The 27,759-nt window shown below is 36.6% G+C and overlaps 2 protein-coding genes across 2 annotated transcripts in view; one reads left to right on the forward strand and one right to left on the reverse strand.

Moving 5' to 3' along the window:
- On the forward strand, positions 1 to 27,190 carry tmtc3 (transmembrane O-mannosyltransferase targeting cadherins 3). Its single transcript, XM_059545849.1, has 14 exons — positions 1 to 122; positions 1,614 to 1,836; positions 1,919 to 2,137; positions 4,295 to 4,394; positions 5,519 to 5,634; positions 7,943 to 8,115; positions 11,641 to 11,893; positions 16,420 to 16,568; positions 16,651 to 16,771; positions 16,995 to 17,106; positions 20,367 to 20,470; positions 21,663 to 21,832; positions 22,443 to 22,669; positions 24,426 to 27,190. The coding sequence occupies exons 2-14, from the start codon at positions 1,648 to 1,650 to the stop codon at positions 25,289 to 25,291; spliced, it is 2,799 nt and encodes a 932-aa protein (XP_059401832.1). The 5' UTR covers positions 1 to 122; positions 1,614 to 1,647; the 3' UTR covers positions 25,292 to 27,190.
- Positions 1 to 27,759, reverse strand: part of cep290 (centrosomal protein 290) — a 68,591-nt gene that overhangs the window by 25,702 nt on the left and 15,130 nt on the right. The gene's annotated exons all lie outside the window — the stretch shown is intronic.

Below are 27,759 nucleotides of genomic sequence, written 5' to 3' on the forward strand. Positions count from 1 at the left end.
CATTTTGACCCGGAAGCAGTTTTGGGTCCTTGTTAATTCAATGCTTTAGCTCGAACTTGATGCTTCAGCCAAAATAAACACACACATTCTCTTTTCATTTAGTTTCTACCAGATATGACCAGGTGAGTTCCCCATGTGATTATATATATAGCCGATCACTGGTGGCGGATTGTAGTGATTGTAGAAATGGTTGAAGCCAGTGAAGCTAACGTTACTGGGACAAGCTGAAGTTAGTCTTGATCTTTAACCAGATCAGTGTGACGTACTGGTAATTCAACCCAGTTTCTTCTAATAATCACTACATAAATACTTCCTTATTTATTAGTGATGGATGTCGCATTGATGTTTTTCCATAACTGTAATGATAGAATTATTCGATTAATCTAAATGAAGAGCAAATGCTAACTGGGTGGGCTTCGCCTTCGGTGCTCCGCTCATTGCGCGCAGATTATTTTATTGGTGTATTATTCTGATCCTTCGAATGATTTATTCGTTTATTTAGGTCTGCAACATAGCGGCAAAAGGTAGCAGTGCAGTCAGGGTTAGAAAAGTCATGGATCATTTCAAGGGATTTTTAAATTATATTTTGCAGGCATGAAAAGGTCATCGAAACGAATTAAATATTGAAAGTCATGGACATTTCTATAGTGATTAAATATTTGTCTAGCTCTGATCTACTGATACCAGGTACTAGTATTTTGGTATTATTTATATACTCTGTTATAACATGTATTAATATGTTGAATTAACTTTTATTTTTTCAGTTTTCATTTTCATTTTTTGTATTTTGTTGTAATTTTTATTAGATTTTTATTTTAAATATATATTTCTTATTCGTTGTAATATTTAGTTGTAGTAATTGTAATACTTTAACGATTTTTAAGAGTTTTAGTTAGAGCTTATAAATATTGTTCTTGTCATTAATAATAATAAAAATAATATATTCTAAATTACAGTAACAATTTTTCTGCCTTAAAACCAAAAATACAGACAGAACCATAAACAGTAGAAACATAAAAGCGGGTTATAGTACGTTTGAAACACTGACCATTACTTGGCGATTAAAAATAAATGAAATCATAATTGTCACCACAGAACACAAAAATAGAAATATAAACTTATTTATTTATTCAGTTTTTAAACAAACCAGGGAGTCTTTTCCACAGTATTGGAGTTTTGCCTAATCTGTAGCAAATCTGGCAGGCTTGTAGTCTGGAAGGCCATTCACAAACATTTTGAAGTTCAGGTCAGAGAAGAATGAAGGGCGTGGCCTAGTTTACTAAACCAGCTATACTTTCTCAAGCTAATAAGTTATTGCGATTAAATTTGGTAAATTTATGTAGTACGTTACTCTGAGAATGCTACAGGTCTTGACTCGTCTCAGCCTGCCGGTAGCGCTATAAAATTAATAAACCTTAATATAACTCTCAGTATGAGATCGTTGGTGTTTTCGATATGACATTTTGCATACCATGTCTTATGTGAATATATGAGGACATTCTTAAACAATGCCTGTTAATAAGTTCTATCTAATGAATCGAACCAGTTCACGTATGCGTCTGAATCAGATTGATTTTGTGATCATATCAGGAGTCGCAGTTGTTTCTCCTCAGTCTTTGCAGTGCTCAATGAGGTCTCACATCAGCGATGGCTGTAGTGTCGTGGAAGGAGATCTTTCTTCTGACTGGACTGGTGGTGGGCTGCTATTGGAACAGCCTGTTCTGTGGCTTCGTGTTCGATGATGTCTCTGCTATCCTGGATAACAAAGACCTTCGTCCCACCACACCACTACAGAACCTCTTCCTCAATGACTTCTGGGGGACACCCATGTCAGAGGTAACCTTGAAGAAATTCATCTTGCAGACTCATGGCGTTGATATTTTTGGAGGCTCGTCTCCAACCTTGTCTGTTTCTCCAGGAGAGGAGCCATAAGTCCTACCGGCCGCTTACTGTTCTCACTTTCCGCCTCAATTACCTGTTCAGCGAGTTGAGCTCCTCATCGTACCATCTCCTCAATGTGGTTCTCCATGCCGTGGTGTGTGTCCTCTTCCTCCACTTCTGCCGCCTGCTGTTGGACCGAAGCACCAGTCTCATAGCGGCTCTACTGTTTGCTATCCATCCCATCCACACAGAGGCTGTAAGTTATTGATGTTATCCCAGATTCATCAACATGGTTTATGTAGCTGACACATGAAGTTGTGCTCCATTTCTGGGATTTCTTTGTGTTGCTTTCATGCAAACTCGCTCTTTTGATAAACATGCCACTGAATGATCTTGTCATTAAGTTGAAGTTTCCTTTTTGATTTACTCTTCACCTTTGTTGCTTAAGGAAATGAACTCTAGTGCAAAGTTGAGCAAAGAAAACTCCAATATGAATGAAGTGTCTTTGTAGGAACCGCCTCATGGTGGCAGTAATAGATTGCATGTAAACAATCATACATTACCATGAAAACACTGTTTGAAATTGAGTCCTTTTCATTTCAGTCAATATTTGTTTCCTGTTTCTTATGTTGTCCTTTTTTTTAAGTGAGATACCACTTGTTTGAAGTTCATGAGGGCAAAATCCTCAGAGAGGGTGACTGAACTTGTAGTTCATCTGAGTAAAGTACATTACTGTAGGACTGGTGATTGTTTATCAGGTAAAGATCTGCGATGCTAGTGAAATTCCTGGGGGGATCAGTCCTCAAGCGGGTGACCTAAGAACTTCCTGTGGCTCAGTGGTAGAGCATTGCGTTAGCAGTGCAAAAGATCATGGGTTCAATTCCCAGGGAACACACATACTGGTAAAAAAGAAAATGTATAGCCTGACTGCACTGTAAGTCGCTTTGGATAAAAGCGTCTGCTAAATGCATAAATGTAAAAATGTAAGAACTGGAGTGTTAATCTGAATTTTCTCTAAAACTATTATAGCCTCTACCACAGTGATTATCTTTAGACTGACTGTAGAAATAATGTATAGTGCATTTCTTTGCATAAAAATGTCATGCCTAATGGCACCAATAAAATAAATAAATAATATATATATTTAAAATGTTTTACTCTGAAATGGTATAAAATAGTTATTTATTTAATGATTATATTTATTGTTTAAAATATGTAATTATAAACATTTAATTGTTTTTAATAATTTGTAATTTTTGGTAATAGATTTACATTTATGCATTTAGCAGATGCTTTTATCCAAAGCAATTTGCATTGCATTCAGTGTATACATTTTATTAAAAAAATGTATTCATATTTTTTTAGCAGCTGTTGCCAAGTAGATTCACCTTGTTTACTGTAAAAGCTAAACCACAGTAAATATAGTGATGTCTATTTCATTAAATTAAACAAAGGAAGTGATATTTAACAGTTTATATTTAATTACATATATTTTGGCTTACATATATTCAAATGTTTTTAGTGAATATATATGAAAAATGCCAAAGGATAACTTTGCGAGATGATGCAAACAAATCTTTTGTTTCCCAGTCTCAAATTCATTTTGTTTAGCAGTTCTCAGAAATGTATCAAACTCCAGTGCTCTATCTTTTGCTACCAAAGTAGAAATCAGGCACGCTATAAAATGGCTTATCACAACCAAATTTAAATCCACAGAGTTTAGGAGGAAAATTTTTATAACTTTATGACGTTCAGTGAATGAGAAATATTTCGAGGTCACTAATTAAATAAATTTGTGACATTGAGCATGTGAACTCCTCAGAAGGTTAGAGTTTTTGCTTCCATTGGCACACAAGATACACATCAGGGTTTACACAAACTTGAGGCGGTCATGCAGTCTGAGTGCTGCAGTCATTAAAGCAAAAGGGGGACAAATCATTTATTCGGAGTTATTCGAAAATTTAATGTTTCACTCATTTTTATGATGATACTATGCAGTAAAATAAAGTTTTGAACTTTAGTTCAATCTTTTGGACTATACTGTATATAACAATTAAGTATACTGTATGATTATCTTATAACTCCTTGCATTATTTTCAGCAAACATTCTCACAGGTTGAATGAAAGGGAAAAATAATTTCTGTTTTTTATAGTTATTGATTGATTGCTTAAAACTGGTTCCTCTTGCACCTGTCACAAACTTACCATCCAGTCTCCAATTGTGGCATAAGAAGAAAGCTAACTGTAAATACATGCTTTATAAGTGATAATGTCAATCCAACATATGATGCTTAATTTTACATGCATCAGCTTGACACATATTGGTCAATTGGAATTCCACCTGTTGCGAGTGTTCAGAGAATTGCACGTCGAGCTGTTGAAATGTTTAATCACATTCCTTTGCTATATGCAGGTGACAGGTGTGGTTGGCAGGGCAGAGTTACTGTCTTCTATTTTCCTGCTGGCTGCTTTCCTGGCATACACCAAATCAAAAAGTGCCGATCACTCCATTGGTAAGCATTGCCATCACATAACCACATCATGCATGCATGCATGCACGCACGCTGCAACAAGTTCATTCCAAGAACACGACACGCAAGCTGCGACTCGCCTCCCATTCGAAAGCTCACCGAGCTCCCCACCCAGAAGTCTTGAGTACACAGCTCCAGTTTCACAGATCAATCAAATTGGCATGTTGTTTCTGACTTGATGCTCTCCACCACAATTATTATATTATACTGTCAACCTTCCACTTGATATGTTTTTTTTTTTTTTTTTACAGAATGTTGTACAATATTTTTATTATTATCTTTTCTATAGTCTGATGACTAGTGATTATTTTCTTATTTTACAGGGTTTCACATTTCTTTTGTTCCTCTTAAATTAGTTGTCACCTTTACCATTTTAAGCTGTAAAAGAAACCGCATGACTGAATAGTGCATTGTTATGCTAAGCCAGTGTTCTTTAGGTCAGAATACTGTATGACCTAAAATAGACCTCATTAATGTCTCCGGTGGCGTAGTGCCAGGCCACAACTGCATTTGTGTTGTTGAATAACTCTCTCAATCAATAATAATAATAATAATCAAATTATGATATGCCAGTTGTTAAATTGAATTAGCTGCAATATATAATTAGGTGGCAGACAAAAGCATGTGGTTTAGAATTGAGTATACGGAGTATACATTTTTTCTGTTATTTTCATATTTCCGTTCACATGTCTATGACTGTTGCGTCACATTACACAGCACGAGCAGTGCATTTTTAAGACATCAATTAAAAACCATCTCAAGGTCGTTGAGTTCATATTCTATTCTGTTGCGCTCCATCCAGCTGTTTTTGAACACAGTCGTGTGAATGGCTCCTTAACCATCCTGTGCTGCCTGGATTGGGAAAATCAGCATGGTTTGGCAAATCATATTGTGATAATTAATCATCCTAAATTAAGCATATAAATTAACAGCCTCCCAGGGAAGAACAACACCAGGCTGTTTTCATTTGCTGATCCATCATCCACTTTCTTAAATTTGAATTATGTTTGAAAAATGCATAAAGTTATTCATCAGTCACATGAGATGAAGACTCAAGTGGATTCACTGACATGCATCATCTCGTTGTCCTCAACTTTCTCTTTCAGTATGGACTCCCATCATTTCAACGGTGTTCCTGGTTGCCGTTGCCACGCTATGCAAGGAACAGGGAATAACTGTCATTGGGATATGCTGTATTTACGAGGTGTTTGTTGCCCAAGGGGTAAGTGTGACATCTATTTATTGGCTTGTAAATAAGGACTTGAATTTGCAAAATCAGTAGGATCTGTCTTGGGATCAAAAGCTTATTTGTTAGAAAGGGAAGTCATAAAACATTGTTCTTTTTGATATTAAAAGCCCTATTTTGTTGGCAGAAAGACCGAAGGAGTGTAAAACCGATACCCAGTTGGAAAGATTTGATGTGTCCTCATGAGGCACAGCCTTGCTTGATGACTACAGACATATTTGTACACTTTTGTCTGTTGGTGTCACTATCATGACAGTTTTATACCAAAAAAAACTCTTACGACAAATAAATCTATTAGTTGAATGCATATTGTTGTGGTGGGAAAAAATTAGAATGAATAGAACAGAATGCAAGGCAAATAATTCGGTTTTGTGGTATCAGTGGGACCAATTTCCTGTAGCGACGTGTTGGAATAATATAAATCATATTAGTTATAAAACATTAAATCCATCTCTTGCAGTGAAAATGAACCTGTTCCACTCAAATGACTTTTCCATTGACATCTTGACTGTCATGAGCTCATTCGGTGTGAATATAAAATTCGTTTAAAAGCCCAAAGGGCATGTCTGCTTTGGGTTATTCGAGGAAGGGTGTGAAAAACAACACTGGGGCATCAGTCGAGTGATAACCAACAGCTTATACTGGTTTCTTATCTGATACAGCACTCTGTACAATTCTGCCTGGAAAAAAAACACAAACATGCAAAACATAACTATTTTGTAAGTGACAGTTGAGTAAATAACTTCGGGCGAACATCTCTCATTTCTAATGGCAAAGTCTCATAGTTTTGCTAACCACAAGTCTTACCAGATGTGAAAACACCCTGTTGCCTGTTCCGTTTAAAACGAGCTGCAGGATTTCACAAATCTAAATGTTTTGACGCACTGACATTAGTTAGATGTCGTACACATTGCTTGATAAAGTCATTAAGGACACAGTATCCCTTTAACGAGTCTTTTCAAATATATCTCTGTTGTTCCCAGGTAGCAGAAGATTAGCATCTATATTTGAATATCAAGTAAAAGCTACTCAACGGCATTGTGTTCATTCTGTCCATTAGTGTTTGGTCTTTGCTCTTTCGACAGCCTTCCATTCACTTTGCATAATGCAATTGAATTTTTACATAATGGACTGTGGCATATTCCTCTAATGTGAGCTAGCAACTGAATGCAAGCAGCTGTTTTTTCTGACAATTCGAGGTCTGTGGGTCTGTGTCTTGGATCTTTGCTCCATTTACTCTGTACGCAGCCCTAAGCTATGCCTCTAATTTAACCCATATGCATGAGTAGCGTTCGGGCTTTGATGTTTTGCTGAAATACATGTACCTTAAGGAATTACAGTAATTGGCCTAAGTCATTACAAGTGCAGTGTGTTAACGATAATGTCTTAAATGTAACGTTGATCTAATCCATGCAGAGAAAAGCCAATGTGGCATGGGAAAATTTTGTTGCAGCGACCTCTAACGTAGCTTTCAGCACATTTATCCTTTTTTTTTTTTTTTTTTTTTGGTCGGGACTTTGGCCTAGTGGTTAACCTGTTGGCAGACACACAAAGTGGTGGTTCTCAAATGGGTTGTGTGGGGTTTCATTACAGCATGTGTTGTGTCTCCCCCTGTCATTATTTGCTGTCTTCTCTCCACTTTTGCAATGAAAAAAAATTGAAAAAGCCCTAAGCATTATGTAAGAATTATACAAGAGTAGTTATGTAATTATTACTGGTTAACTGAAAACCGCTATATAATATTGTACATTTATTGTGTATAAATGTATGTTGAATAAAACTTTAAATAATTAGATTACAACTTTATTTTTCTAACTAAATACATTATTAAATTAATACATTGTTCAAAAGTTTGTACTTTATTTAATATTATACTTGTGCTTTAATTAATACTATTAAAAAGTGAACATAAGTGACAATGAAGACATTAAAAATTTTTACAAAAGATTTGTTTCAAGTAAGTGCCGTTTTTAACCTACTATTTTTGCATCACACAAATAAATGACATTTTAAAATATATTACAAGAGATTTTACAATATTTCTGTTTTTACTGTTTTTTTGATTAAATAAATCCCTTGGTGAACATAAGAAGCTTTCAAAAACATTAAAAACTCTTTACCAAACCCCAAACTTTTGAATGGTAGTGTATACATATGTAACGATTTTCATTTAATAAATATGAATTTTATTTTGTTTATTAAATAAATAAACAATACCTATATTTAATAATATATTTACATGTTAATTATGTTTGAGATATAAATATCTACTTCTATTTTACAGTTCACTCTGCCCATGCTGACTGACACCCTACTTCAGGTGTTGAGAGGAAAAGATGGTTTTCCCTATGCTGTCCTCCAGACCTTGCTGAAGCTCATTGTCCTGATCATCAGCACACTTCTGCTGGTCATCGTCAGGGTGCAGGTCATTCAGTCCCAGTTGCCAGTGTTCACCAGGTGAGATCACAATGTTTCATACAGTCACTGTAGAATAGCCAATAAACAAACACTACTCTTTATGTTGGGGGTTGCTAAGTTTTTCATGTTTTGAAAGGATTGTCTTGCTCCACAAAAAAAAGTATATATATATATGTGTGTGTGTGTGTATACAGTGCCCTCCATACGTATTGGAACAGTAAAGACAAAATTGCTTTGTTTGCTGTGGAGTCAAGACATCTGCAAATGTGATTAAAAGATGAATGAGACAAAACTACAGAATGTCACATTTTACTAATAAGCTGTCTCAACACACGTTTTACCTAATGAAAAGGAGAGCACTTTCATTCCCTAATATAATGTGAGCATAAGTATTGGAACAGTTGAAGTTTAGGCAAATGTATAAGTTTAAAAGCTAATGTTTATTTGTGAATTCCCTCACATCAGTGAGACCACCCATAGACATAACCAAACTCTTGGTTGGATCCTTTAAAATGCTTTCCCCAGCCTTTAATACTGCCATTTTCAACTGTTGCTCAGTCTTTAGTCTCCTCTTTAGCTGGAGAAATTCATGTTCAATTGGATTTAAATCTGGAGACTGATTTGGCCAATCTAAGTCCTTCCATTTCTTTGCCCTGATAAACACTTTGACTAAGCTGTCAGGGTGTTTTGGGTCATTGTCCTGTTGCAATATGAAGCACTTTCTGATGAGTCTTTTGGCGTTTTCTTGAACACTGGTAGCCAAGATGTTTTTGTACACTTCTGCATTCATTCTGCTATCACTGTCAGTCATTAAGTCAATAATAAAGTTGAGAGAGCCTGTTCCAGAGCAGCCATGCATGCCCACACCATGACACCACCTCCATGCTTCACAGATGAGGTTATATGCTTACGATTATTTGCAGTTCCTTTCTTTTTCTCCACACTTTTGCTTTCTCATCACTTAAATAATAGATCATCTTTGTCTCACCTGTCTATAAATCTGTTCCAAGACTCTATTGACTCACCTTTGCTGCTGATCAGAGATTTGCATCTTGCTGTGTAGACTTTGTTATTCTATGTCAAAGTCTTCTGTGGACAGTAGATTGTCAGACCATCACCCCAGCTTTCTGGATGTTTTACAGATACATATTTTAGGGTTCTTTTCCACAGCTTTTATAATTTGTCTGTCATCAACGGCTGCTGTTTTTCTCAGCCGACCAGGTCGTTGTTGATTGCTGTAGTCGCTGGTGGTTTCTTTCTTTTTCAGGACATTCCAAACTGTTGATTTCTCTATGCCCATTGTTGAGTTCCACCTTTCTTTTAGCATCCAAATTGCTTGCATTTATCTCAGTGTCAGCTGTTTCGTCTTCATTGTGGTTTCTGTGTGTCGTCATCAAATGCAAGTCTCAGAATGCAGAAGCAATGACTATAGCTGATACAGCACATTCCCTGCTTTAGATGTCTGAATAATTAGTGCAACAGGACACAGCTGATCGCTTAGAAAGACCTGTGTGCCAACTGTCCCATTACCAATGCTCACATTATGCTTATGCTACATTAAACAAATGTAGCAACTTGTCGAATCCAAGAGCTCTGTGTAAAAATGCCTAGACGTACTCCTCCTGATTATCATCCCCGGGGAAGATGATTGGGATCAGAGGGAAAAATCCTCTTGGATTCGTCACGGAAATGATCCCTAATCCCCAGACATAATCCACCGACTGTCTCCGGCCGTCTGAATTAGTGTTATCACATGGCTCTCTAGAGACATAGTACACTGGATTAACATACTTTCTAAGTATATTTTGTCCCTGTGTTGTATTCAGGAATATTGTGATAATGTTGGAATATCCCAGCCAAAACAAAAATATCCTTCTTCCAAGAGATTGGATTTATGACAGGGTTGTGCAAAGACTTTTATTGGGTTTTTAATACTTGCAGTTGGCTCAAACCTTCAAACCTCTCTCAAAAGCACATACCTCTGCGAAAGCCAAGAGATAAACTTCTGTTTGTGTCCATTTCAAACAGAGGAAATATTTCATTTTTGGAAAAGCTTAGCTTTAAGCCTGAAAGGAGGAACATTAATGTAGCAAGTGTTTATAGTGAAGACTGAAAGCCTGTGTCAACTTTCTGCACTTAAATGTAATTTTTTTCCCTTAACCTTCAGCTCTTAATGTTGTAGCTTGACAGATCAATGCCAGTGTCATGGGTTCAAATCCCAAAGAGCATGTGTACTTATATGTATATTCTGAATCTTCTGCCAAATGAATAAATGTACTTTAATTTAATGCCTGTCAATGTTTTTAATTAAATCAGGGTGCCTTTGTTTTCTGTTAATGGGTGTCTAGAATAATTATCAGTTAGTGCTGTTTAATGAGGTAAAAGTCACCATCAGCATTAAAATGCTTGTGATTCAAACAACACTTTATTTTAATTTGTTTCTTGAGCGGAGTTAATGGCCTGTTGCCACAGATCACCAACATGGCAGCATCATTGTTTTGGTAACACTTTTTTTAGCCGCCTGATGCCTATCATTCAGTGTGGCTTGGATCCTTTTAAACCTCTTTGTGGTTTCACATGCAAAGGGAACATGATGCATTGCAGAATAATAGTCATGAGCTGAATTAGATCAACACAAAATATTGTAAATTAGAGCACTAAAGAATATAAAAAAAGTTTTTTTTTTTACTTACCAGGAAATGTATATCTTGCAGTATTTTGTTCTGACTTTATGTTCTGGGAGGATGTTGTAGGTTTCAGCACAATTCAGAATTCACGAATAGGCTTCTTTTCAATTCATGAGTGTGAGTTTGAATTGAGGGTGACTGAATTAAATTTGTAATGACAGTACATTTACTGAATTGCAATTTCTAATTTCAAGACTTTATATATATATATATATATATATATATATATATACTTTCAACCAAGGCTGTTGATGTTTTTTATTATTTATTTATTTTTATTTTTTATTTTTTTAATGTGATTTTTATTTTAAATTATTTCTTAAATTTGAATATCAGTTTCTTTTCTTATTTGCTATCCCAATTCAAAATCAGGAAATGAAATAGAAATGAAAAAGCATTCTTGATTCTATTCTAAAATTTGAAGAATTTAAGTACTCAGTTCCCTTCAGTAGTAAGGCACCATTGTGTTCTATTGAACTTATACCTTTGAAATGATCATATTTATGATATTGGGTAATGGTTCACAAACACAGTACTAGGACAAACACTTATTAGAGCAGCTCACCAGTCATTCTGGAAACCTTAGAGGAAAATATAACATATTGAAAGATATATATCCTAAAATATGTTTTTATAAATATTGCCTTTTAAAAAAATATTTTTATTCTGATAAGTATGAACCATAAATCTCCAGTAAACTGAGTGTTGTTGTTTTTTTAGCTAATTGAATAATTGATTTGGTGGAACATAAAACCTGCCTTTGCTTATCTATGTATTTCTTTTATCAATAAAACCTTTTAAAAATGTACACTATCTTTAAGTGTTGTATGTCTTAATGGAGAGGAGTGCTCATTAATTTTTTGCCATCTGTCATCAGGTTTGATAATCCAGCTGCCGTCAGCTCCACCCCGACCAGGCAGCTGACCTTCAACTACCTCCTGCCAGTAAATGCCTGGCTGCTGCTCAACCCCTCTGAGTTGTGTTGTGACTGGACAATGGGCACTATCCCCCTTGTGGAGTGCCTGCTGGACCCTCGCAACCTCGCCACAGTGGTATTTTATGGCATGTTGAGCCTCTTGGCTTATCAAGGCCTTTGGTACAGCCACAGCTCTGCAAAGATCGTCATGATGGTACGTTTGTGTGTGTGGCTTATGGAAAATCTGATTATATCTCTATCGAGAAACAGAGAGATATAAACGGGCTTAAATGTGATTTTGCACTTTTTTAGTGAAACTGCATTTCTGTAACCATGACTTAAAGGGATATTCCATCCCAAAATGAAAATTTTGTCATTATTCACTTACCTCCATGTCGTTCCAAACCCGTAAAAGCTTTGTTCATCTTCAGAACACAATTTAAGATATTTTGGATAAAAACCGGTAGGCTTGAGACTGTCCCATAGACTGCCAAATAAATAACAGTGTCAAGGTCCAGGAAAGTATGAAAAGTATCATCAGAATAGTCCATCTGCCATCAGTGATATAGCCTTAACGTTATGAAGCGACGAGAATATTTTTTGTACATGAAGAAAACAAAAATAATGAATTTATTCAACAATTCCTCTCCTCTTTCTTCAAATAAGTGTAGGGCCATTTTGGCAAATCTGAGCTGTAAGCAAATGGCGTAAAATGGCACTACTCTGATTTGGAGAGACTCGTTATTCTAATTTTCTTCCTGTACAAAAAGTATTCTTGTTGCTTCATAACATTATGGTTAAATCACTGATGGCAGATGGACTATTCTGACGAGGTCTTTCTTATTTCTTATAAATAAGAGTGTTACTTTGACACTCTTATTTATTTGACAGTCTATGGGACAGTCTCAAGCCTACCGGTTTTCATCCAAAATATCTTAAAATGTTTGCCAAAAACGAACAAATCTTTTACGTGTTTGGAAGACATGGGGATAAGTGATTAATGACAAAATTTCCATTTTTGGGTGGAGTAACCCTTTAAATTAGATGTTGATACTTTTATTTTGTTTTTACTACAGTTTGTTCAAAAACAGCTTGAATTAATATATATCATCCTCAGCCATATTTGAAATGTCAGATACAATTTAGGGGTGTTTTCACCGTACCGGGTGAACTATGCGCATGAGCTGGTTTGCCAGAATCCAAATAAACCTAGTGCTGAATTAAGTATTCCTCATGGTATAGTTTAAAGGGATACTCCACCCCAAAATGAAAATTTTCTCATTAATCACTTACGCCCATGTTTATTCCAAACACATAAAAGCTTTGTTCATCTTCGGAACACAATTTAAGATATTTTGGATGGAAACCGGGAGGCTTGTGACTGTCCCAGTGTTGTGGGAAGAGACATAGAAGACAAATTTTTGGATAAAGTCGTAATTTTTGTTTTCTTCTCATGCAAAAAGGATTCTCGTCGCTTCATAATGTTACGGTTGAACCACTGATGGCAGATGGACTATTCTGATGATTCTTTTCATACTTTTCTGGACCTTGACACTGTATTTTACTTGGCAGTCTATGGGACAGTCAGAAGCCTCCCAGTTTTCATCAAAAATATCTTCAATTGTGTTCTGAAGATGAACGAAGTGTTTGGAATGACATAGGGGTAAGTGATTAATGACAAAATTTTCATTTTGGGGTGGAATATCCCTTCAAGGTAAGACGATCATTGTGAGATTATAATAAAAAGAAAAGAACTGGAGATGTGAGACGTATGTGCTTCAGTGGAATGGAGTTAATGACAGCATTGGAGCAATTTACTGGAAACTTGCTGGTTATCCCTTAAAGGCCCTTTAATGTACGTCATTCCACTCCAAGGCCATCTTGGCGCAGCTATTTTCTATATTGGGAACTGGCAGAGCAGTTTCTATATACTTGAATCTCTAAAACTGGTCCTATAGATTAACGTTTTCAATTCATCAATTAAGGACTTTGTTTTTATTTCATTTAAATAAATTATTGTATTGCCGTTCCTGAAATTTCTGCCCAACTAATGCACAATTTGAAACTGATGCACTTGGTGAGTGAATGAATTTTTCACCCTGTTTGTCAGGATTACGTTTCAGACACATCAAATCAGTAAGACAATCTGACAACATAATTGTTGCTGTTTAAACTCACTCTAAAGAAATGTATTTTCAGGCTGGTCCAGTTTGTGTGCAGTTCTGTGGGAACTTAAAGTCGTAAAGGCGACTGGCTGTTTAAACGAAAAGTTAAAGAAGGCACTTATAGTGATTTCTAAACATGCACGTGCACTTTTCATTATAAACATGGTAATTACTACCCAAAATTGGACATTTTTGGACAAGGCGTTAATTGAATTCAAGTCTAAAAGCACACCTGAAGATTGTTCACACTATTTTAAACCCACAGTCCAATGCAATCTGGACTAAATTATTATTATTATTTTTTACATAGCTCCTGGAAAGTGTCGCGACATATAGTGCATGAGTAATGTCATCTGTCCGAACACACAGATTTCCCCCTTAGTGAACTTGTGCAATTATGTGTATTTCATACAGTGTTCATTAAATGTTTAGTTTCACACAACATTTTCTTCTTTTCAGTTTACAGCCAAAAGAACAGTTTTTCTGTCCATCATCAAGTTGTTATCATATTATAGTCTGGCACCGCAGCTCGAATGTCTACATATGTTCGACCACTGACTGATTCCATGCTTGCAAGAGTTCAAAATGTCACAGTTGAAATCCGTTTGTCTTGTGTGTTCTGCTCTCCACTCGTTTGTTGTGCAACAGCGGCGTGAATTCTTCATCTGCGTCTCCGTGCGCTGTCAATGGAGTTTGGTGAACTTCCTCGCTCTGTTGGCAGAGGCCGTACTTTGAGACTGGGGGGCCACAAATCATCATTAAAGGACAATGTGTAAAGATGAAGGGGGGAGGGGTTGAGCACTAACATTTTGCTCTGGTCTGCATAGTTATGAAACGGAAAACAGGCTGCGTGAGGATATTGGTCTGAAACTGTTTTATTTGGCCACGGTTAGTTATTTTAATGATTCCCTGTGCGCAGACCCTCGACACTCACTCTTAGCAAACAGGAAACACTTTTGTTGTGAACATTTGGCTAATTTGACTGTGAAGTTTCTTTTCTGTGTTGCATCTTCCAAAGCAACCAAACAGCAGCAGGCAGGCAGCTTATGATAACCGCAGACAAAGTTCTTGTTTGTGCAGAAATTTCTGTCATCAAGATTGATTTTGGCCTCTGAAGCATCAGGCAAATTGGATAAATATGATCTTCCCAATACTGCTGCTTTCGGCTCCGTTAAACCCTCCTCTGCGTAAGCAACGCATGACAGTTCGGTTCTTGACGCACTCTGAAGCTGCTGCCAAAACTAATTTCTGTGATTTGACTTTCAAGACTGCACAATGTGAGATGAATGCTCCTGTTTTTCGGGATGAAACGATTAAAAAGGCCTCCTCTATACGGCACCCTGTGGTTTACTTGATGACAAACTCATAAATACAAGTGGGCTTTGAAAAGCAACTCTTCTGCTCTTAGAAAGGGTGAGATTAGCCGTAGCTAGACAAAACAAAATTAGTTTGTTCTCAAAACAGGGTGTCTAAGGGCTGTGCCCTCGCAGGGGTTCAGCATTTCAAAAAATCTTGATCCATCACCTTGTCATAAGGTGCTTTTCGTAAACAAAACCTATAATCCCAATCTTACATCTTGTGGCCTGGCATGCATTGTGCAAGACAGGAGTGTTTGCTTGTGGGTTTGATGAGAAAGACCGTGTTGGAGGAGCACTGCAATGACATGTTCTCAATATGTGTTGAATCAATCATGTCTGTTTGAACATTTCTACCACTCAAGAAATTTACTCGGACAGTCGTGATTATGTGGCTTTGTAGTTTTCTTGCATTTTTCCTACAGGTCAGGCATGTATAATTGGGTTTAGTTCCAGATTAATCAAACTCATGGTCTTGGTTTCAGACAAAGCTTTATGAAACCAGAGTGATTAGCATTCAGACCTGCACAAGGTTGTCTGAACCAAACAATGAGAACATTTAAATCCAAGATTTTTTGCTTATGGAATTCCTTGGTTTACCAGGCAGTTTTTGTGCCCACTCAGGGTTGCCACTTTCCCCAATCCCCAACAAATCCCCAATTGGATTGCCAGACAGTTTTTGCTACTTCCTCTCATTAGATTTCAAAGAGCGAGTGGAAAAAAAACAGGTCATTTCATTAATTCTGATTAGGCAGTGATTTTTATTTTCACATAAGGGTCCAAGGACTGTGTCTGCTCCACAGATGAAAGAAAAGATTTTTCTCCTTTTTACCCTCCATTATTCCTTCATTATGATGCATTCTCCTAGAGAACGGACCACTGGTCATGAGCTCAAACATCCCATGTAATTTACTGTGTTATTGCTGAAGATCAAAAGGAAGTTATGTAAATAACATGACAAATGTCTCTGGCATCTGAGATACGAACTGTGCTTTTACATTTTATTTATTTTAGAGTTTATTCACTGTTGTGAAAGTATTTTGTTCTGTGTGGAAAACTACACTTTTTATTATCTGATTCACTTTCTTTTAAAGCAAGAAATATGTATGTAGTTTATTTTTTTATATTTCTCAAAGAACCACAAATTTTCCTTTTTTGATTTAATTATTTGTTTAGTAGAAATATTTCCATTATTTCTCCTGTCTTTTTGTGTCCTCTAGGCACTGTCACTGATTGTCCTTCCTTTTATCCCTGCGTCCAACCTGTTTTTCCCTGTGGGCTTTGTTGTGGCTGAAAGGGTCCTGTACGTGCCCAGCATGGGATTTTGCGTTTTGGTAGCTCATGGATTCAAACTTCTGTCCCAAAGAGGGTAAACTTCCTCTAAACAAATATGTTCTTCCCTTTAAATGACTTGTTCAGAGACTCACTCCCTTTTCTGTGACATTATCCAGAGGCTTAAAGAAAATGTCTTGGTGGCTCATGGGAGTTCTTCTAACAACACACGCCGTGAAGACTTTCAACAGAAACTGGGATTGGGAGTCTGAATACACGCTTTTTACATCTGCACTGAAAGTATGAACATGTCCAAGGACACATTATTCATTTAAAGATGCACATCCAGCCACAGGCTCATACATATTTTATGCTTGTGTTTTGAGATCATTACTTTGAAGAAATCCAGCCTTATATCAAATGACGTATCCAGACTTAACAAGAGTACAATGAAATGATGTCTGGGAAATATTATTTGTAATGTCAGCCTGGCTTGAAACATTTCAAAATTGTTTTCCTCCAGGTCAACAGGAACAATGCAAAACTCTGGAACAATGTAGGACATGCTTTGGAGAATCAGAATAGCTATGAGAGAGCTTTAAGATACTTCCTTCAGGCCACAAGAGTGCAACCAGGTAATTGACTCTTTTAGATTTAAATCTTTTTAAGTTTACCCTATAGCATCTTTAAAATAAACATTAAAATTTTTGCTTGCATAATTATGCATAAAACAGGTTATTCAATGAGAAAAAAAAATTAGAATTGGGATTTTATCCATTGGGAATTTATTGGAGAGGGTGCTGAAACTGCTTCCCCGGACGCCGCACAGAAACCATTATATTATCCAATAGTCTGTGTGTCCATCAGCAAAAAGGTAAGTTGTGTCAGAGGAAGAGAAAGTTGTTACATTTTAATTAAAGATTATGGAAACAAACTTTAGCACCAATGAATCATTCGCAATAACAATATTAAGAAAGTAAATGACGCCAATCTAAATTTATGTGGACTTGAAGTTGTTTCTATAGAGTCATTTTAGGCAAATGTGCTAAATGATAAATGATAGAATGTCCCTGGGAATGATTCTTCACCACATTGTTTTCCACAGACACAAAATAGTAAAAAGTCTTCCATTTGTAATATTTCCATCAGTTCTTTCAAAAATATCGGCAGAGGAAGTTGACATGGAGCTTATTTTAAACAAAACTCACCATTAGTGATGTTGTTTTAGGAGGGTGTGGGAAATTCTCCCTTTATTATTATAAGTTTGGAGTCATGTCGGTAAAGACCTTTTCAAATTGTATATAAGCTAAAAATAAGTCGTTTATGTAGAATTGTATGAAAACATTAGTGTAAATAAAAATATTTTCACACTTTAGTGTCTTGAGAATATGTAGATTTAAGGATTTGGTGTGTGTCAAGCTACCTTTGAGGAAGCCGGCTGTGGCTGCCAAAGTCATTAAACTATTGACTTTAATTGTTTAAAGGAACAATCCACTATTTAAAAAAAAAGCTAATTTTCCAACTCCCCTAGAGTTAAACAGTTAAGTCTTACTGTTTTTGAATCCATTCAGCCAATTTCCGGGTTTGGCGGAGCACTTTTACCTTAGCTTAGCATAGATCATTGAATCTGATTAGACCGGTCAAAAATGACCAAATAGTTTCTATATTTTTCCTATTTAAAAGTTGACTCTTCTGTAGTTACATCGTGTACTATGAACGACGGAAAATGAAAAGTTGCGATTTTGTAGGCTGATAAGTCTAAGAAATATTCTCTCATTCCGGTGTAAAATTCAAGGAGCTTTCTGTAGTTGAAGCAATAGCAGAGTTGCTTGGGACTATTTTCAGGCGCTGTGTAATATCACTGCCCCTGCTGCACCCATGGTATGGCAGCAAAGTTCCTTGATTATTACACCGGAATGAGAGTATAGTTCCTAGAATAAGAATAGAAAGCCATATCAGCCTAGAATATATTAACTTTTCATTTTCCTTTGGTCTTAAAGGGTTAGTTCACCGAAAAATTATGTCATTAATAACTCACCCTCTTGTCGTTCCAAACCTGTAAGACCTCCGTTCATCTTCAGGACACAGTTTAAGATATTCTACATTTAGTCCGAGAGCTCTCAGTCCCTCCATTGAAACTGTGTGCACGGTTTATTGTCCATGTCCAGAAAGGTAAGAAAAACATCTTCAAAGTAGTCCATGTGACATCAGTGGGTCAGTTAGAATTTTTTTGAAGCATCGAAAATGCATTTTGGTCCAAAAATAGCAAAAACTACGACTTTATTCATCATTGTCTTCTCTTCCATGTCTGTTGTGAGAGAGTGTAGTGATATCCGGTTCACGATTAATCATTCGATGTAACCGGATCTTCTTGAACCAGTTCACCAAATCGAACTGAATTGTTTAAAACGGTTTACGTCTCCAATAAGCATTAATCTGCAAATGACTTAAGCTGTTATCTTTTTTAATGTGGTTGACACTCCCTCTGAGTTCAAACAAACCAATATCCCAGAGTAATTCTGTGAAAAGAGAACTGAAGATGAACACCGAGCCAAGCCAGATAACGAACAAACGATTGACTCGTTCTCGAGTAAAGAACCAGTTGCATCGGTTTTTGGATCACCAGTAGTTCTTTCGGACAGTTCGATTCAATAAACCAGTTGAAGAAAATGGTTCACTGGTTCTTTTGCGCTCGACCTAATGACCGACCCTTCATTTGCAATGATTGCCCTTGATTCAAGCCTACGGTTTACCTGGGCTCATAACATTAGCATAGAATCAGTTCAGAATCAATCACCAAAAGAATCAGTTCGGTTCAGATGCTCTGTGTGTCAGTTTGCTTCACGCTGAATCACACATGCGCAGTTTCATCAGCTCCTCAGTTCTCGAATCGGACACGTCTGACAGAAACTGTTCTTGACTAGAGAACGAGTCAATCTTTTGTTCGTTATCTAGATGTTTTTCTTACCTTTCTGGACATGGACAGTATACCATGCACACAGTTTCAATGGATGGACTGAGAGCTCTCGGACTTAATCTAAAATATCTTAAACTGTGCCCCGAAAATGAATGGAGGTCTGACGGGTTTGGAACGACATGAGGGTGAGTCATTAATGACATTATTTTCATTTTTCGGTGAACTAACCCTTTAATACACAATGTAACTACAAAAGAGACAAGTTTTAAATAGGAAAATATAGAAACTATTTGATAGTTTTTGAGCGAGATGCTAATGGTCTAATCTGTTTCAATGATCTATGCTAAGCTAAAAGTGCTACCGCCAGACCTAGAGATCGGCTGAATGGATTCAATTCAAAAATGGTAAAACACAACTGTTTAACTCTAGGGGGGCCTATTTTTAAAAATAGTGTAGTGTTCCTTTAAGTTATGTTGGTTTATTGAGCTAACGTTACTTGAGAGATCCACCACCCAAGATTAGTTTTCCCATGTTAACTTTTTAAGCACATTAATGAATGAGGAAATCCTGGGCAGGCTATCTATTCGCATCAGTTTGCTTCTCATTACAAAAACTCTATTCCGCTTGAGTGTGGTCAGGCATTTCTTAGAAAATGCTGGTAGCATTATCAATTGTACACATCAAAACCTACCGATGCTGTTGGTTAGCTCTCTGTTGTTTGATGTTACACGGGCCACATGGCTGGAAAAGGTTGTCAAGGGAGCAATTTTCAAAGGAGGTGCTTTTCCTTTTCCCAGTCTTTCCCGCCTGTTCTCATCCCAACTGTGTATTAAAACTTGTCAGCTGCCTGTTACAGTTATTTTTTGTTGCAGTCAAGCCGTATAATTTATATTCCACTATCTACTCTCTCTTTGAGGTTTAGTCTCTGCTATTTTCTTGATTTATGACTCTATACTAAACACTGTGTCCTTTTCTAAGATGACATTGGGGCCCACATGAACGTTGGGAGAACCTACAAAAACCTAAACCGGTCCAGAGAGGCAGAGGAGGCATATCTAATTGCGAAATCGCTTATGCCACAGGTATGAAATTTCTTCATCAGAAAAAAGAGAGATTTTGTTTATTGGTAGATCAATGCAGTTCAAATATGATTTGCAGTTCAGCATAAGAAAACTTGTTACCTCCTTTCCTGTTCTTCTCTCCTACTGCATTCCCCTGAGCCAAATGCAACAATTTAAATTTTGCACTGCCATTGTGTTGCACAGCACAAAACAACATCCTATGTTATCTCAAGATAAACTATCACTGCCTGAAATTTACAAAGCCTAACAAACTCATCTGTAATTTTAAAGAAGGTGATCAAATTTTAAGAGAAGTTTTGGGCTGTGAGTTATTGGCTCAAAGGGACTGCTAAAAGGTCTGTGATCTTGTAAAAAAAAAAAAAAAAAAAAAAAAGCCCATAACTAAAGTAAAATCCATTTAAAGCTTTATTCGGTTGGTAACTGTTTCTCATGTGGACATCTGTAAAAATAGTTATGTGGCACTTCTGTAACTCTGTAAAACTAATGTATTCAGATGGACAAGAAATTAGTTCTGTGATCCTAAGAACCCAGGACCAGGGACATGATTGTCTGCTGTATATAAAATGCCATATGCTTAGAATAAGAATAATTTCATATTTATTAATATCCCATTTATTATTTGATTATTTAAATCTCCTGTTTAAAAATCTGAAAATAGACGTGCTATTCGTTTCATAGTTCTTTAATGAATATTAAGTTAAAAAGAACAGTATTATTGTTAAAAAGAAACTTTTGAACAATTTAATGCATCCTTTTTCAATAAAAGTATACATTTATTTAAAAATAAAATAAAAAATAAATATATTGACCCCAAACTTTTTAACAGATGTCTGCACATTTAAATTCGACAGTGTTTTTGTATTGGAAAAATGGACCAAACATATTGATGACACATCCAGCACTACACAGATTTTAGTCCAATCAGATTATCTCTAGAAAGTGAATGCCCCCTAAAAGTAGCAAACCATGGTTCATAGCTGTGATGTACCTAAGGCATATTGGCTATTTAAAAACGGTTTTCATATTTTTTGCTTGACTTTTTTGAAACCGAACTTATGGCCTTTAATTTCACATGGTTTTATATTTCATGTTGGAATGTACAGAAAGACCATACTGAATATATTATTGTTATACTTAGTGTCAAATGTAAATGCTTAAAACCTTGGCTGACCTTTCCAAAACATATTGCCAGATTATTCCAGGGAAGAAGTATGCAACCCGTGTGGCCCCCAACCATCTGAACGTCTACATTAACCTGGCAAACCTAATTCGGGCAAATGACTCCCGCCTGGAGGAAGCCGACCAACTCTATAGACAGGCCATCAGCATGAGACCGGACTTCAAGCAAGCCTACATCAGTCGGCAAGTCTCCAATCATGCTGACAGGGTCAAAAATGTGTTTGTATACTTTCATGCTTACTGACATCGCCAAATGAAACGAGTTGTAGTTCAGACAGTATTTTGGCTTTTATGAGGTTATTGAGAGTCATGTTATTTGTTTTTTTTTGCATGTATACACTGGATGATGTTCAAGAGATACAATTTTGTCAAAGACTTGAGCACCCGTGTCTTACAACTTCACACCCATCCTGGACTTTTTTTTTTTTTTGCTATCCATAAGAAAATATTTCTCCTAGATATCGTATGCCATAGTAAGAGAGTGTCTGGGTGTTTGCTGTTTTTGTTAAATTTTGCATCAAGTGAAAATTTACTTAGCTTTCACACTTTGTGATTTCTTTCTACATGTCTCATCCTGTTAATGAAATGTTGATCAGATAAGCTTTTGAAAGTCGATTTACTGGTTGCCAGAACTTCTCTTAGCCACACTGTGAAAAAAAAAACTTTGTATCACTCAAAGTATTTGCCAAGAAAATATTGTTTAAAGAAACTGATCTTTCTTGTTGTACATATGATTTCCGAGATGTCCTGTAAGAGGTATTCCAAAAATGTCTTTGTTTCTTTTAAAACTCAGAGGGGAGCTTTTGCTGAAAATGAACAAGCCCAGTGAGGCAAAGGATGCCTACCTACGAGCGCTGGAACTGGACCATACCAATGCAGACCTCTGGTACAATCTGGCAATTGTCAATATAGAGATGAAGGACCCCTCGGAAGCTCTGAGAAACTTTAATCGTGCGCTGGACCTGAATCCACGGCACAAACTAGCACTGTTCAACTCAGCGCTTCTCATGCAAGAGTCAGGTGAGTGGGCAGTGGCCATTTAAACCAAGAAATTAAATTAGATCTGTCACAAAACCTAGTGAGCTACCTACATTTTGTGTGGTATGCAGACAATCAACTCGAAGTCGATTCCGGTGGAGGTTGTTGTTAGCATGTTGCTTAGCTAAAGGTGGAATATTCAAAAACATACTTTTCAGGACTTTGTTAGCATGCGACTAAGCTATATATAAAATGCATACATAGAAATATCAGGACAAGTAAAACATTTTAAGTAGACTGAGCAGTATTTCATTGATACCCTTAACACATTACATATATTACGATATTTATTAATAAGTCTTTGGTTGCCTTCCATTTGAAATATGCATACTATGATGCCTTCAGCTTTGGCTATGAGACATAACTTTTGGAATAGCGTTTGTATCAGAGGTGTGACATTGATGACACAAAATCCTGAACCACCTGTGTATGCAGCTCGGTAGGTTTTGAGAAAATAAAGTTGGAAAATGCACTCCCTAATTAATTTTTTTTTTTCTGACCTGATCTTCAAAAAAACTTTGGGTCCATTAAAAGAAACGGTGAGGTATTCTGTTACCTCTGGGAAAGCAACAGTCTGTCTGCTAGTTAATGTTTGATTCACATGAAGTTAGACATCAGGAGCGTAAGTCAAGTTATTAACCTATGGATTTTTTGTGTTTCACATCAAGGTAAGGCAGCAACCTCTCCCCCAATTTGGACATGTTCTCATGCCTAAGAGTGTTAGCGTTTGATCCAAAAGAAATACTTTAAATTGAATGTGACTCATTGACCCTAACTTTGAGTTTTATGCCATTTTGTAATTTGTAGCTTAGAACAGCAGGAAAGACTGATAGATTCTTACAGTTCGAGTGAGGCAATAGTTTGTAATTTTTCTGAGATTAGCACACCTACGCTGCTGCAATGTAAATACTACGAATACAACGGCTTTATTTGCACATGGTTTTAGCCCTGTTGTACAAACTGTTGTTGACTCATGTGACTGAGAGGCATTTCACTCTCAATTCACAGTTTTTCTTTCATCCGGTTTTGTAGTTGTGCCCATCCGCATTTGCACTTGGTTTTCAAATAAAAGCTAATTTGTTTTAAATGTAACCTGCTTTCCACAGTTTCCCCACTTTTGGCCTACAGTAGTTATTCTGAGGGGATGATAAAAAGCTGACCGACATTTCTTACCCTCCTTCTGACCCTATCGTTGCAACATATGATGGTGAACAACGTAGATCTTGTTTCAAAGCCAAATAACCGAGCCAAAATACTAGAGATAGCAGTATCAGGCTTTTGGGCACATTACTCAAAACAAAACAAAACAAAAGCTCTATCATTTGGACAAGACCTTAATTTATTATGACCAAATGCATAAAAATAATTCATGTGGGTTAACTTCACTTAAATAACCTATATATTTGAATATGCAGTATTTCAATTTAGTTGACTTTAGTTGCTTAAAAGATTTACAGCACCAAAGACATTTGGTTACACTACTCTCTTGCCATTTGATTTTTGGAAGGGTTGCTTTATTACAATACTAATATTAAATGCTGGGAATAAACATTCACCTTAATTGTGTGGAAATGTTTTTACAATGTGTTATGAATTACTTTTGTGCTCCATTTAAAAAAAGAAACTTAGGATGGATCAAAATCATTAAATGAGGACAATCTGTATTCTCCTTAATTGTTTAGCACTTTGTTCGTTTTTGAATTAATTTAATTGTAAATTAAATGGTCTTCTTTTACAGGCGAGGCGAAATTTCGGCCAGAGGCAAACCGTCGCTTTCTCACTTATGTGAAAGAAGAGCCGAATGATGCGAATGGCTACTTCAACCTGGGCATGTTGGCAATGGACGCTAATGAGAACGAAGAGGCTGAGCGCTGGATGCGGGAGGCCATTCGACTGCAACCCGGCTTCCGTAGCGCTATGTTTAACTTGGCCCTGCTCTACTCTCAGTCGCAACGTGAACTGGATGCTCTCCCGGTGCTTGAGGAGCTGCTGCAGTACCACCCGGAACACGTCAAAGGCCTGATCCTCAAGGGAGACATCCTCATGAACCACCGCAAGGATACGCGTGGTGCCAAGGCCTGTTTCGAACGCATTTTGAACATGGACCCCAGCAACGTGCAGGCCAAGCATAACCTCTGCGTGGTGTACTTTGAAGAACGGGAGCTCCAGCGTGCCGAGCACTGTCTGGTAGAGACGCTCGCTATGGCCCCGCAGGAAGAGTACATCCGACGACACCTTGCCATTGTACGCAACAAAATGGCCGCCATGAGCGCCGCGGGCCAGCCGATTGCACCGACAGAGGGTGGTAGTGCATCAGACAAACAGCTAGAGCAACAACCACAGGACAAACAGGAGGAGGTGGAAGGGCAGGGAGTTGCCTCAGGAGCAGGGGAGGGGGCCAGGAAAGAGAAGAATTTAAGGAAATCCTCCCCCAAAGAAAGCGTCAGCAACCAGGGCCACGGCCAATCAAAGAAGCTGGATGCAGGCCAGCCTGACAAGCGGACTAAGAGTAAATCCACAAAAGAGATTAAAGATATAGAAAAGAAAAGGGCAGCAGCCTTGAAGAGACTGGAGGAGATTGAACGCATATTAAGCAGTGATTAGCCTTGTTTATCAACCACTACACTATATATATATATATATATATATATATATATATAAATAACTAGTTAAAGTGCAAGAATGAGACTTTTTTTTTAATTGAGCCCTCGTTTATGCATGTGTTGTGGTGCTTTTGTTTGATTGTTTTGTCCTTTATATATTGTGTGCTTTACCTCTTTTTCCACAGCTTTAATTATGTAAAGCTGTTCAGTTGAAAAGGGAAACCAGATGTACACACACAACATGCTCTGAAAAAGCACAAAATTAGGTACTTTTTTTTTTTTTTTTTAGAATCCCTACTTAAAAAAAATAATTTCACCATATCGTTTATTTATGATTGTCTACATTCGAGTCACTGGATTAGTTTTTGTCACTTATATGCGTTTTATTTTACCATACCACTGGCAAGTATTACTCATAATCACAAAATAAAATATTGATAATATCATCCAGACCATTTTATAGCAGGGCCTCTGGGTGGTCCGTCACATGGCTGTTGTAATTTAGTTCAGCAGACCCCTCTCCCTCTTTGCATGACATCACTGCACTTCCTCCGATTCTCTGCTGCTTTTTTCACGTGTCATTATTGCTGTTGTTGTCTTTTAAAGTTTTGACACCAAATGGTGCCAGGGTTTAATTATATCCTCTGACCATAATCTCATTCTGAATGAAGGTCAGGGTTTTTTTTAGGCTTCTGGGATATTTCTGTATGGCTTGGATACCATTTAGGCTCTTGCTGATTTCACAGACCTTTTTCTTTTTCAAGATTTTTCTTTGGAGTTTTTCTTTTCTTTTTAAGGTTTTCGTGGCTTTTCACTCTGTTTCTTGTTCTCCCCACAAAGATCTTACCATAACATTATAATCAGCCTATAAGCAGAAAAAGCTTTTGTAACCTTAAAGGAATAATTCACCAAAAACTAAACATCTGTCATCATTTATTTACCCTCATGTCATTTAAAACCTAAATTATGATAATGCACTGTTATGCATGATGCAGAAGTGTCATATGACTTCTGTGCTACATGATAGCTTTGTTCGACCAACAGAATCTAATTTGTTACTCATTGAAAACTTTGACTTAAGCTCACCAACTGCTTGTTATTATGACCTGATCTTTTCAATTATCTTTTCGTTTTTGAATAATTATGATTCACTGATTCTGCAATCCATTTGCAGCAGTTAACAACTTCCTGGAGAGACAGATTTTATATGAATGACTTTGATATTGGGGTTATTCTCATGCAGTTACCATATGACTTCAAAAGTCAAATATGGCACATATGGACCATAAAACTACAATGGTGATTTTTTTTAACTCTAGATTATTACGATTGCTTTGTCAGGAATGAACATCACAGTTCTTAATAAAAAGTTTATGTGTGTTTGGAGTGACATGGGGTGTGTAAATGATGACAGAATTGTCATTTTTGGGTGAACTGGCCATTTAATGTGGTGAACATCACAGCGTAGGGCATCATTCTTTGTGTGTTCTTTTAGATTTTGTTTGTGGAAAGAATTAATCATTCATTTCCTATGCAAAGTTTATACGCCCATGTGTTACTTCTGTATTTTAATGTGCTTCAGATATTCATATTCAAATATTCATGTTGCACTTACAGTTAAGTTTGGTGTATTATTTCCTGAGAAGCCGAAACAATAATAAGTTCTTGATGGAATGCGGTCACCATTTCACTGTTTACTTTGAAGGCAGGCCCTGAAATATCTTCCTTTGTCTCTGACCTTGATCTTAACAGGAAAAAAGGTACCTGAGAGGCAGAATCCTTAATGCCTGTGGGAGTGCATTTCCATACATTCAACAACATGCATTTAGCATATTAACATCAATGTGGGGAACATATGTTATTTTGTTAATTTTTAATAAAGCCACTTTAAGTAGCAAAACTGTCGCCTTTATCTGATTAAGTAGTGGACTCATGTTTGTTTATATATATATATATATATATATATATATATATATATATATACTGTATACTGTATGTATATATATATATATCTATATATATATATATATATATATATATATATATATATATATATATATATTAGTCAGTTTGATAGTTTATAAGGACAGATTTATATGGCTGTATCATATTAATCTTGAGAGTATTAGTACTGGGAGTTACCTCTTTCTAACAGGTTCATTTCATTTCAACTCTCATTCAGCTTTATGTGATATGTCATATTAAAAGTTTTCCTCAGCTCAGCTTGAATCTTAATGTTTTAGGACTCTTTTCTCTCATGTTTACTCATGCTGTGCTTCACCCTAAATCCAATTTTCTACATCTTTGATTTATGGTATTTACTTTTTTTATTTGGACTAATGTTTTGTCTTATGAGGGGTGGTGGGACCTAAGGTTTTTCAATAAAAATTACTTACATCACAAATGTCTCATAAATGCCACTTTTTTATGCATTTTGGTGATTGCAAACAAGCTTTGAGTCTCCAGCAC

Source organism: Carassius carassius, chromosome 50, assembly GCF_963082965.1.
Source record: "Carassius carassius chromosome 50, fCarCar2.1, whole genome shotgun sequence".
Taxonomy (NCBI): domain Eukaryota; kingdom Metazoa; phylum Chordata; class Actinopteri; order Cypriniformes; family Cyprinidae; genus Carassius; species Carassius carassius.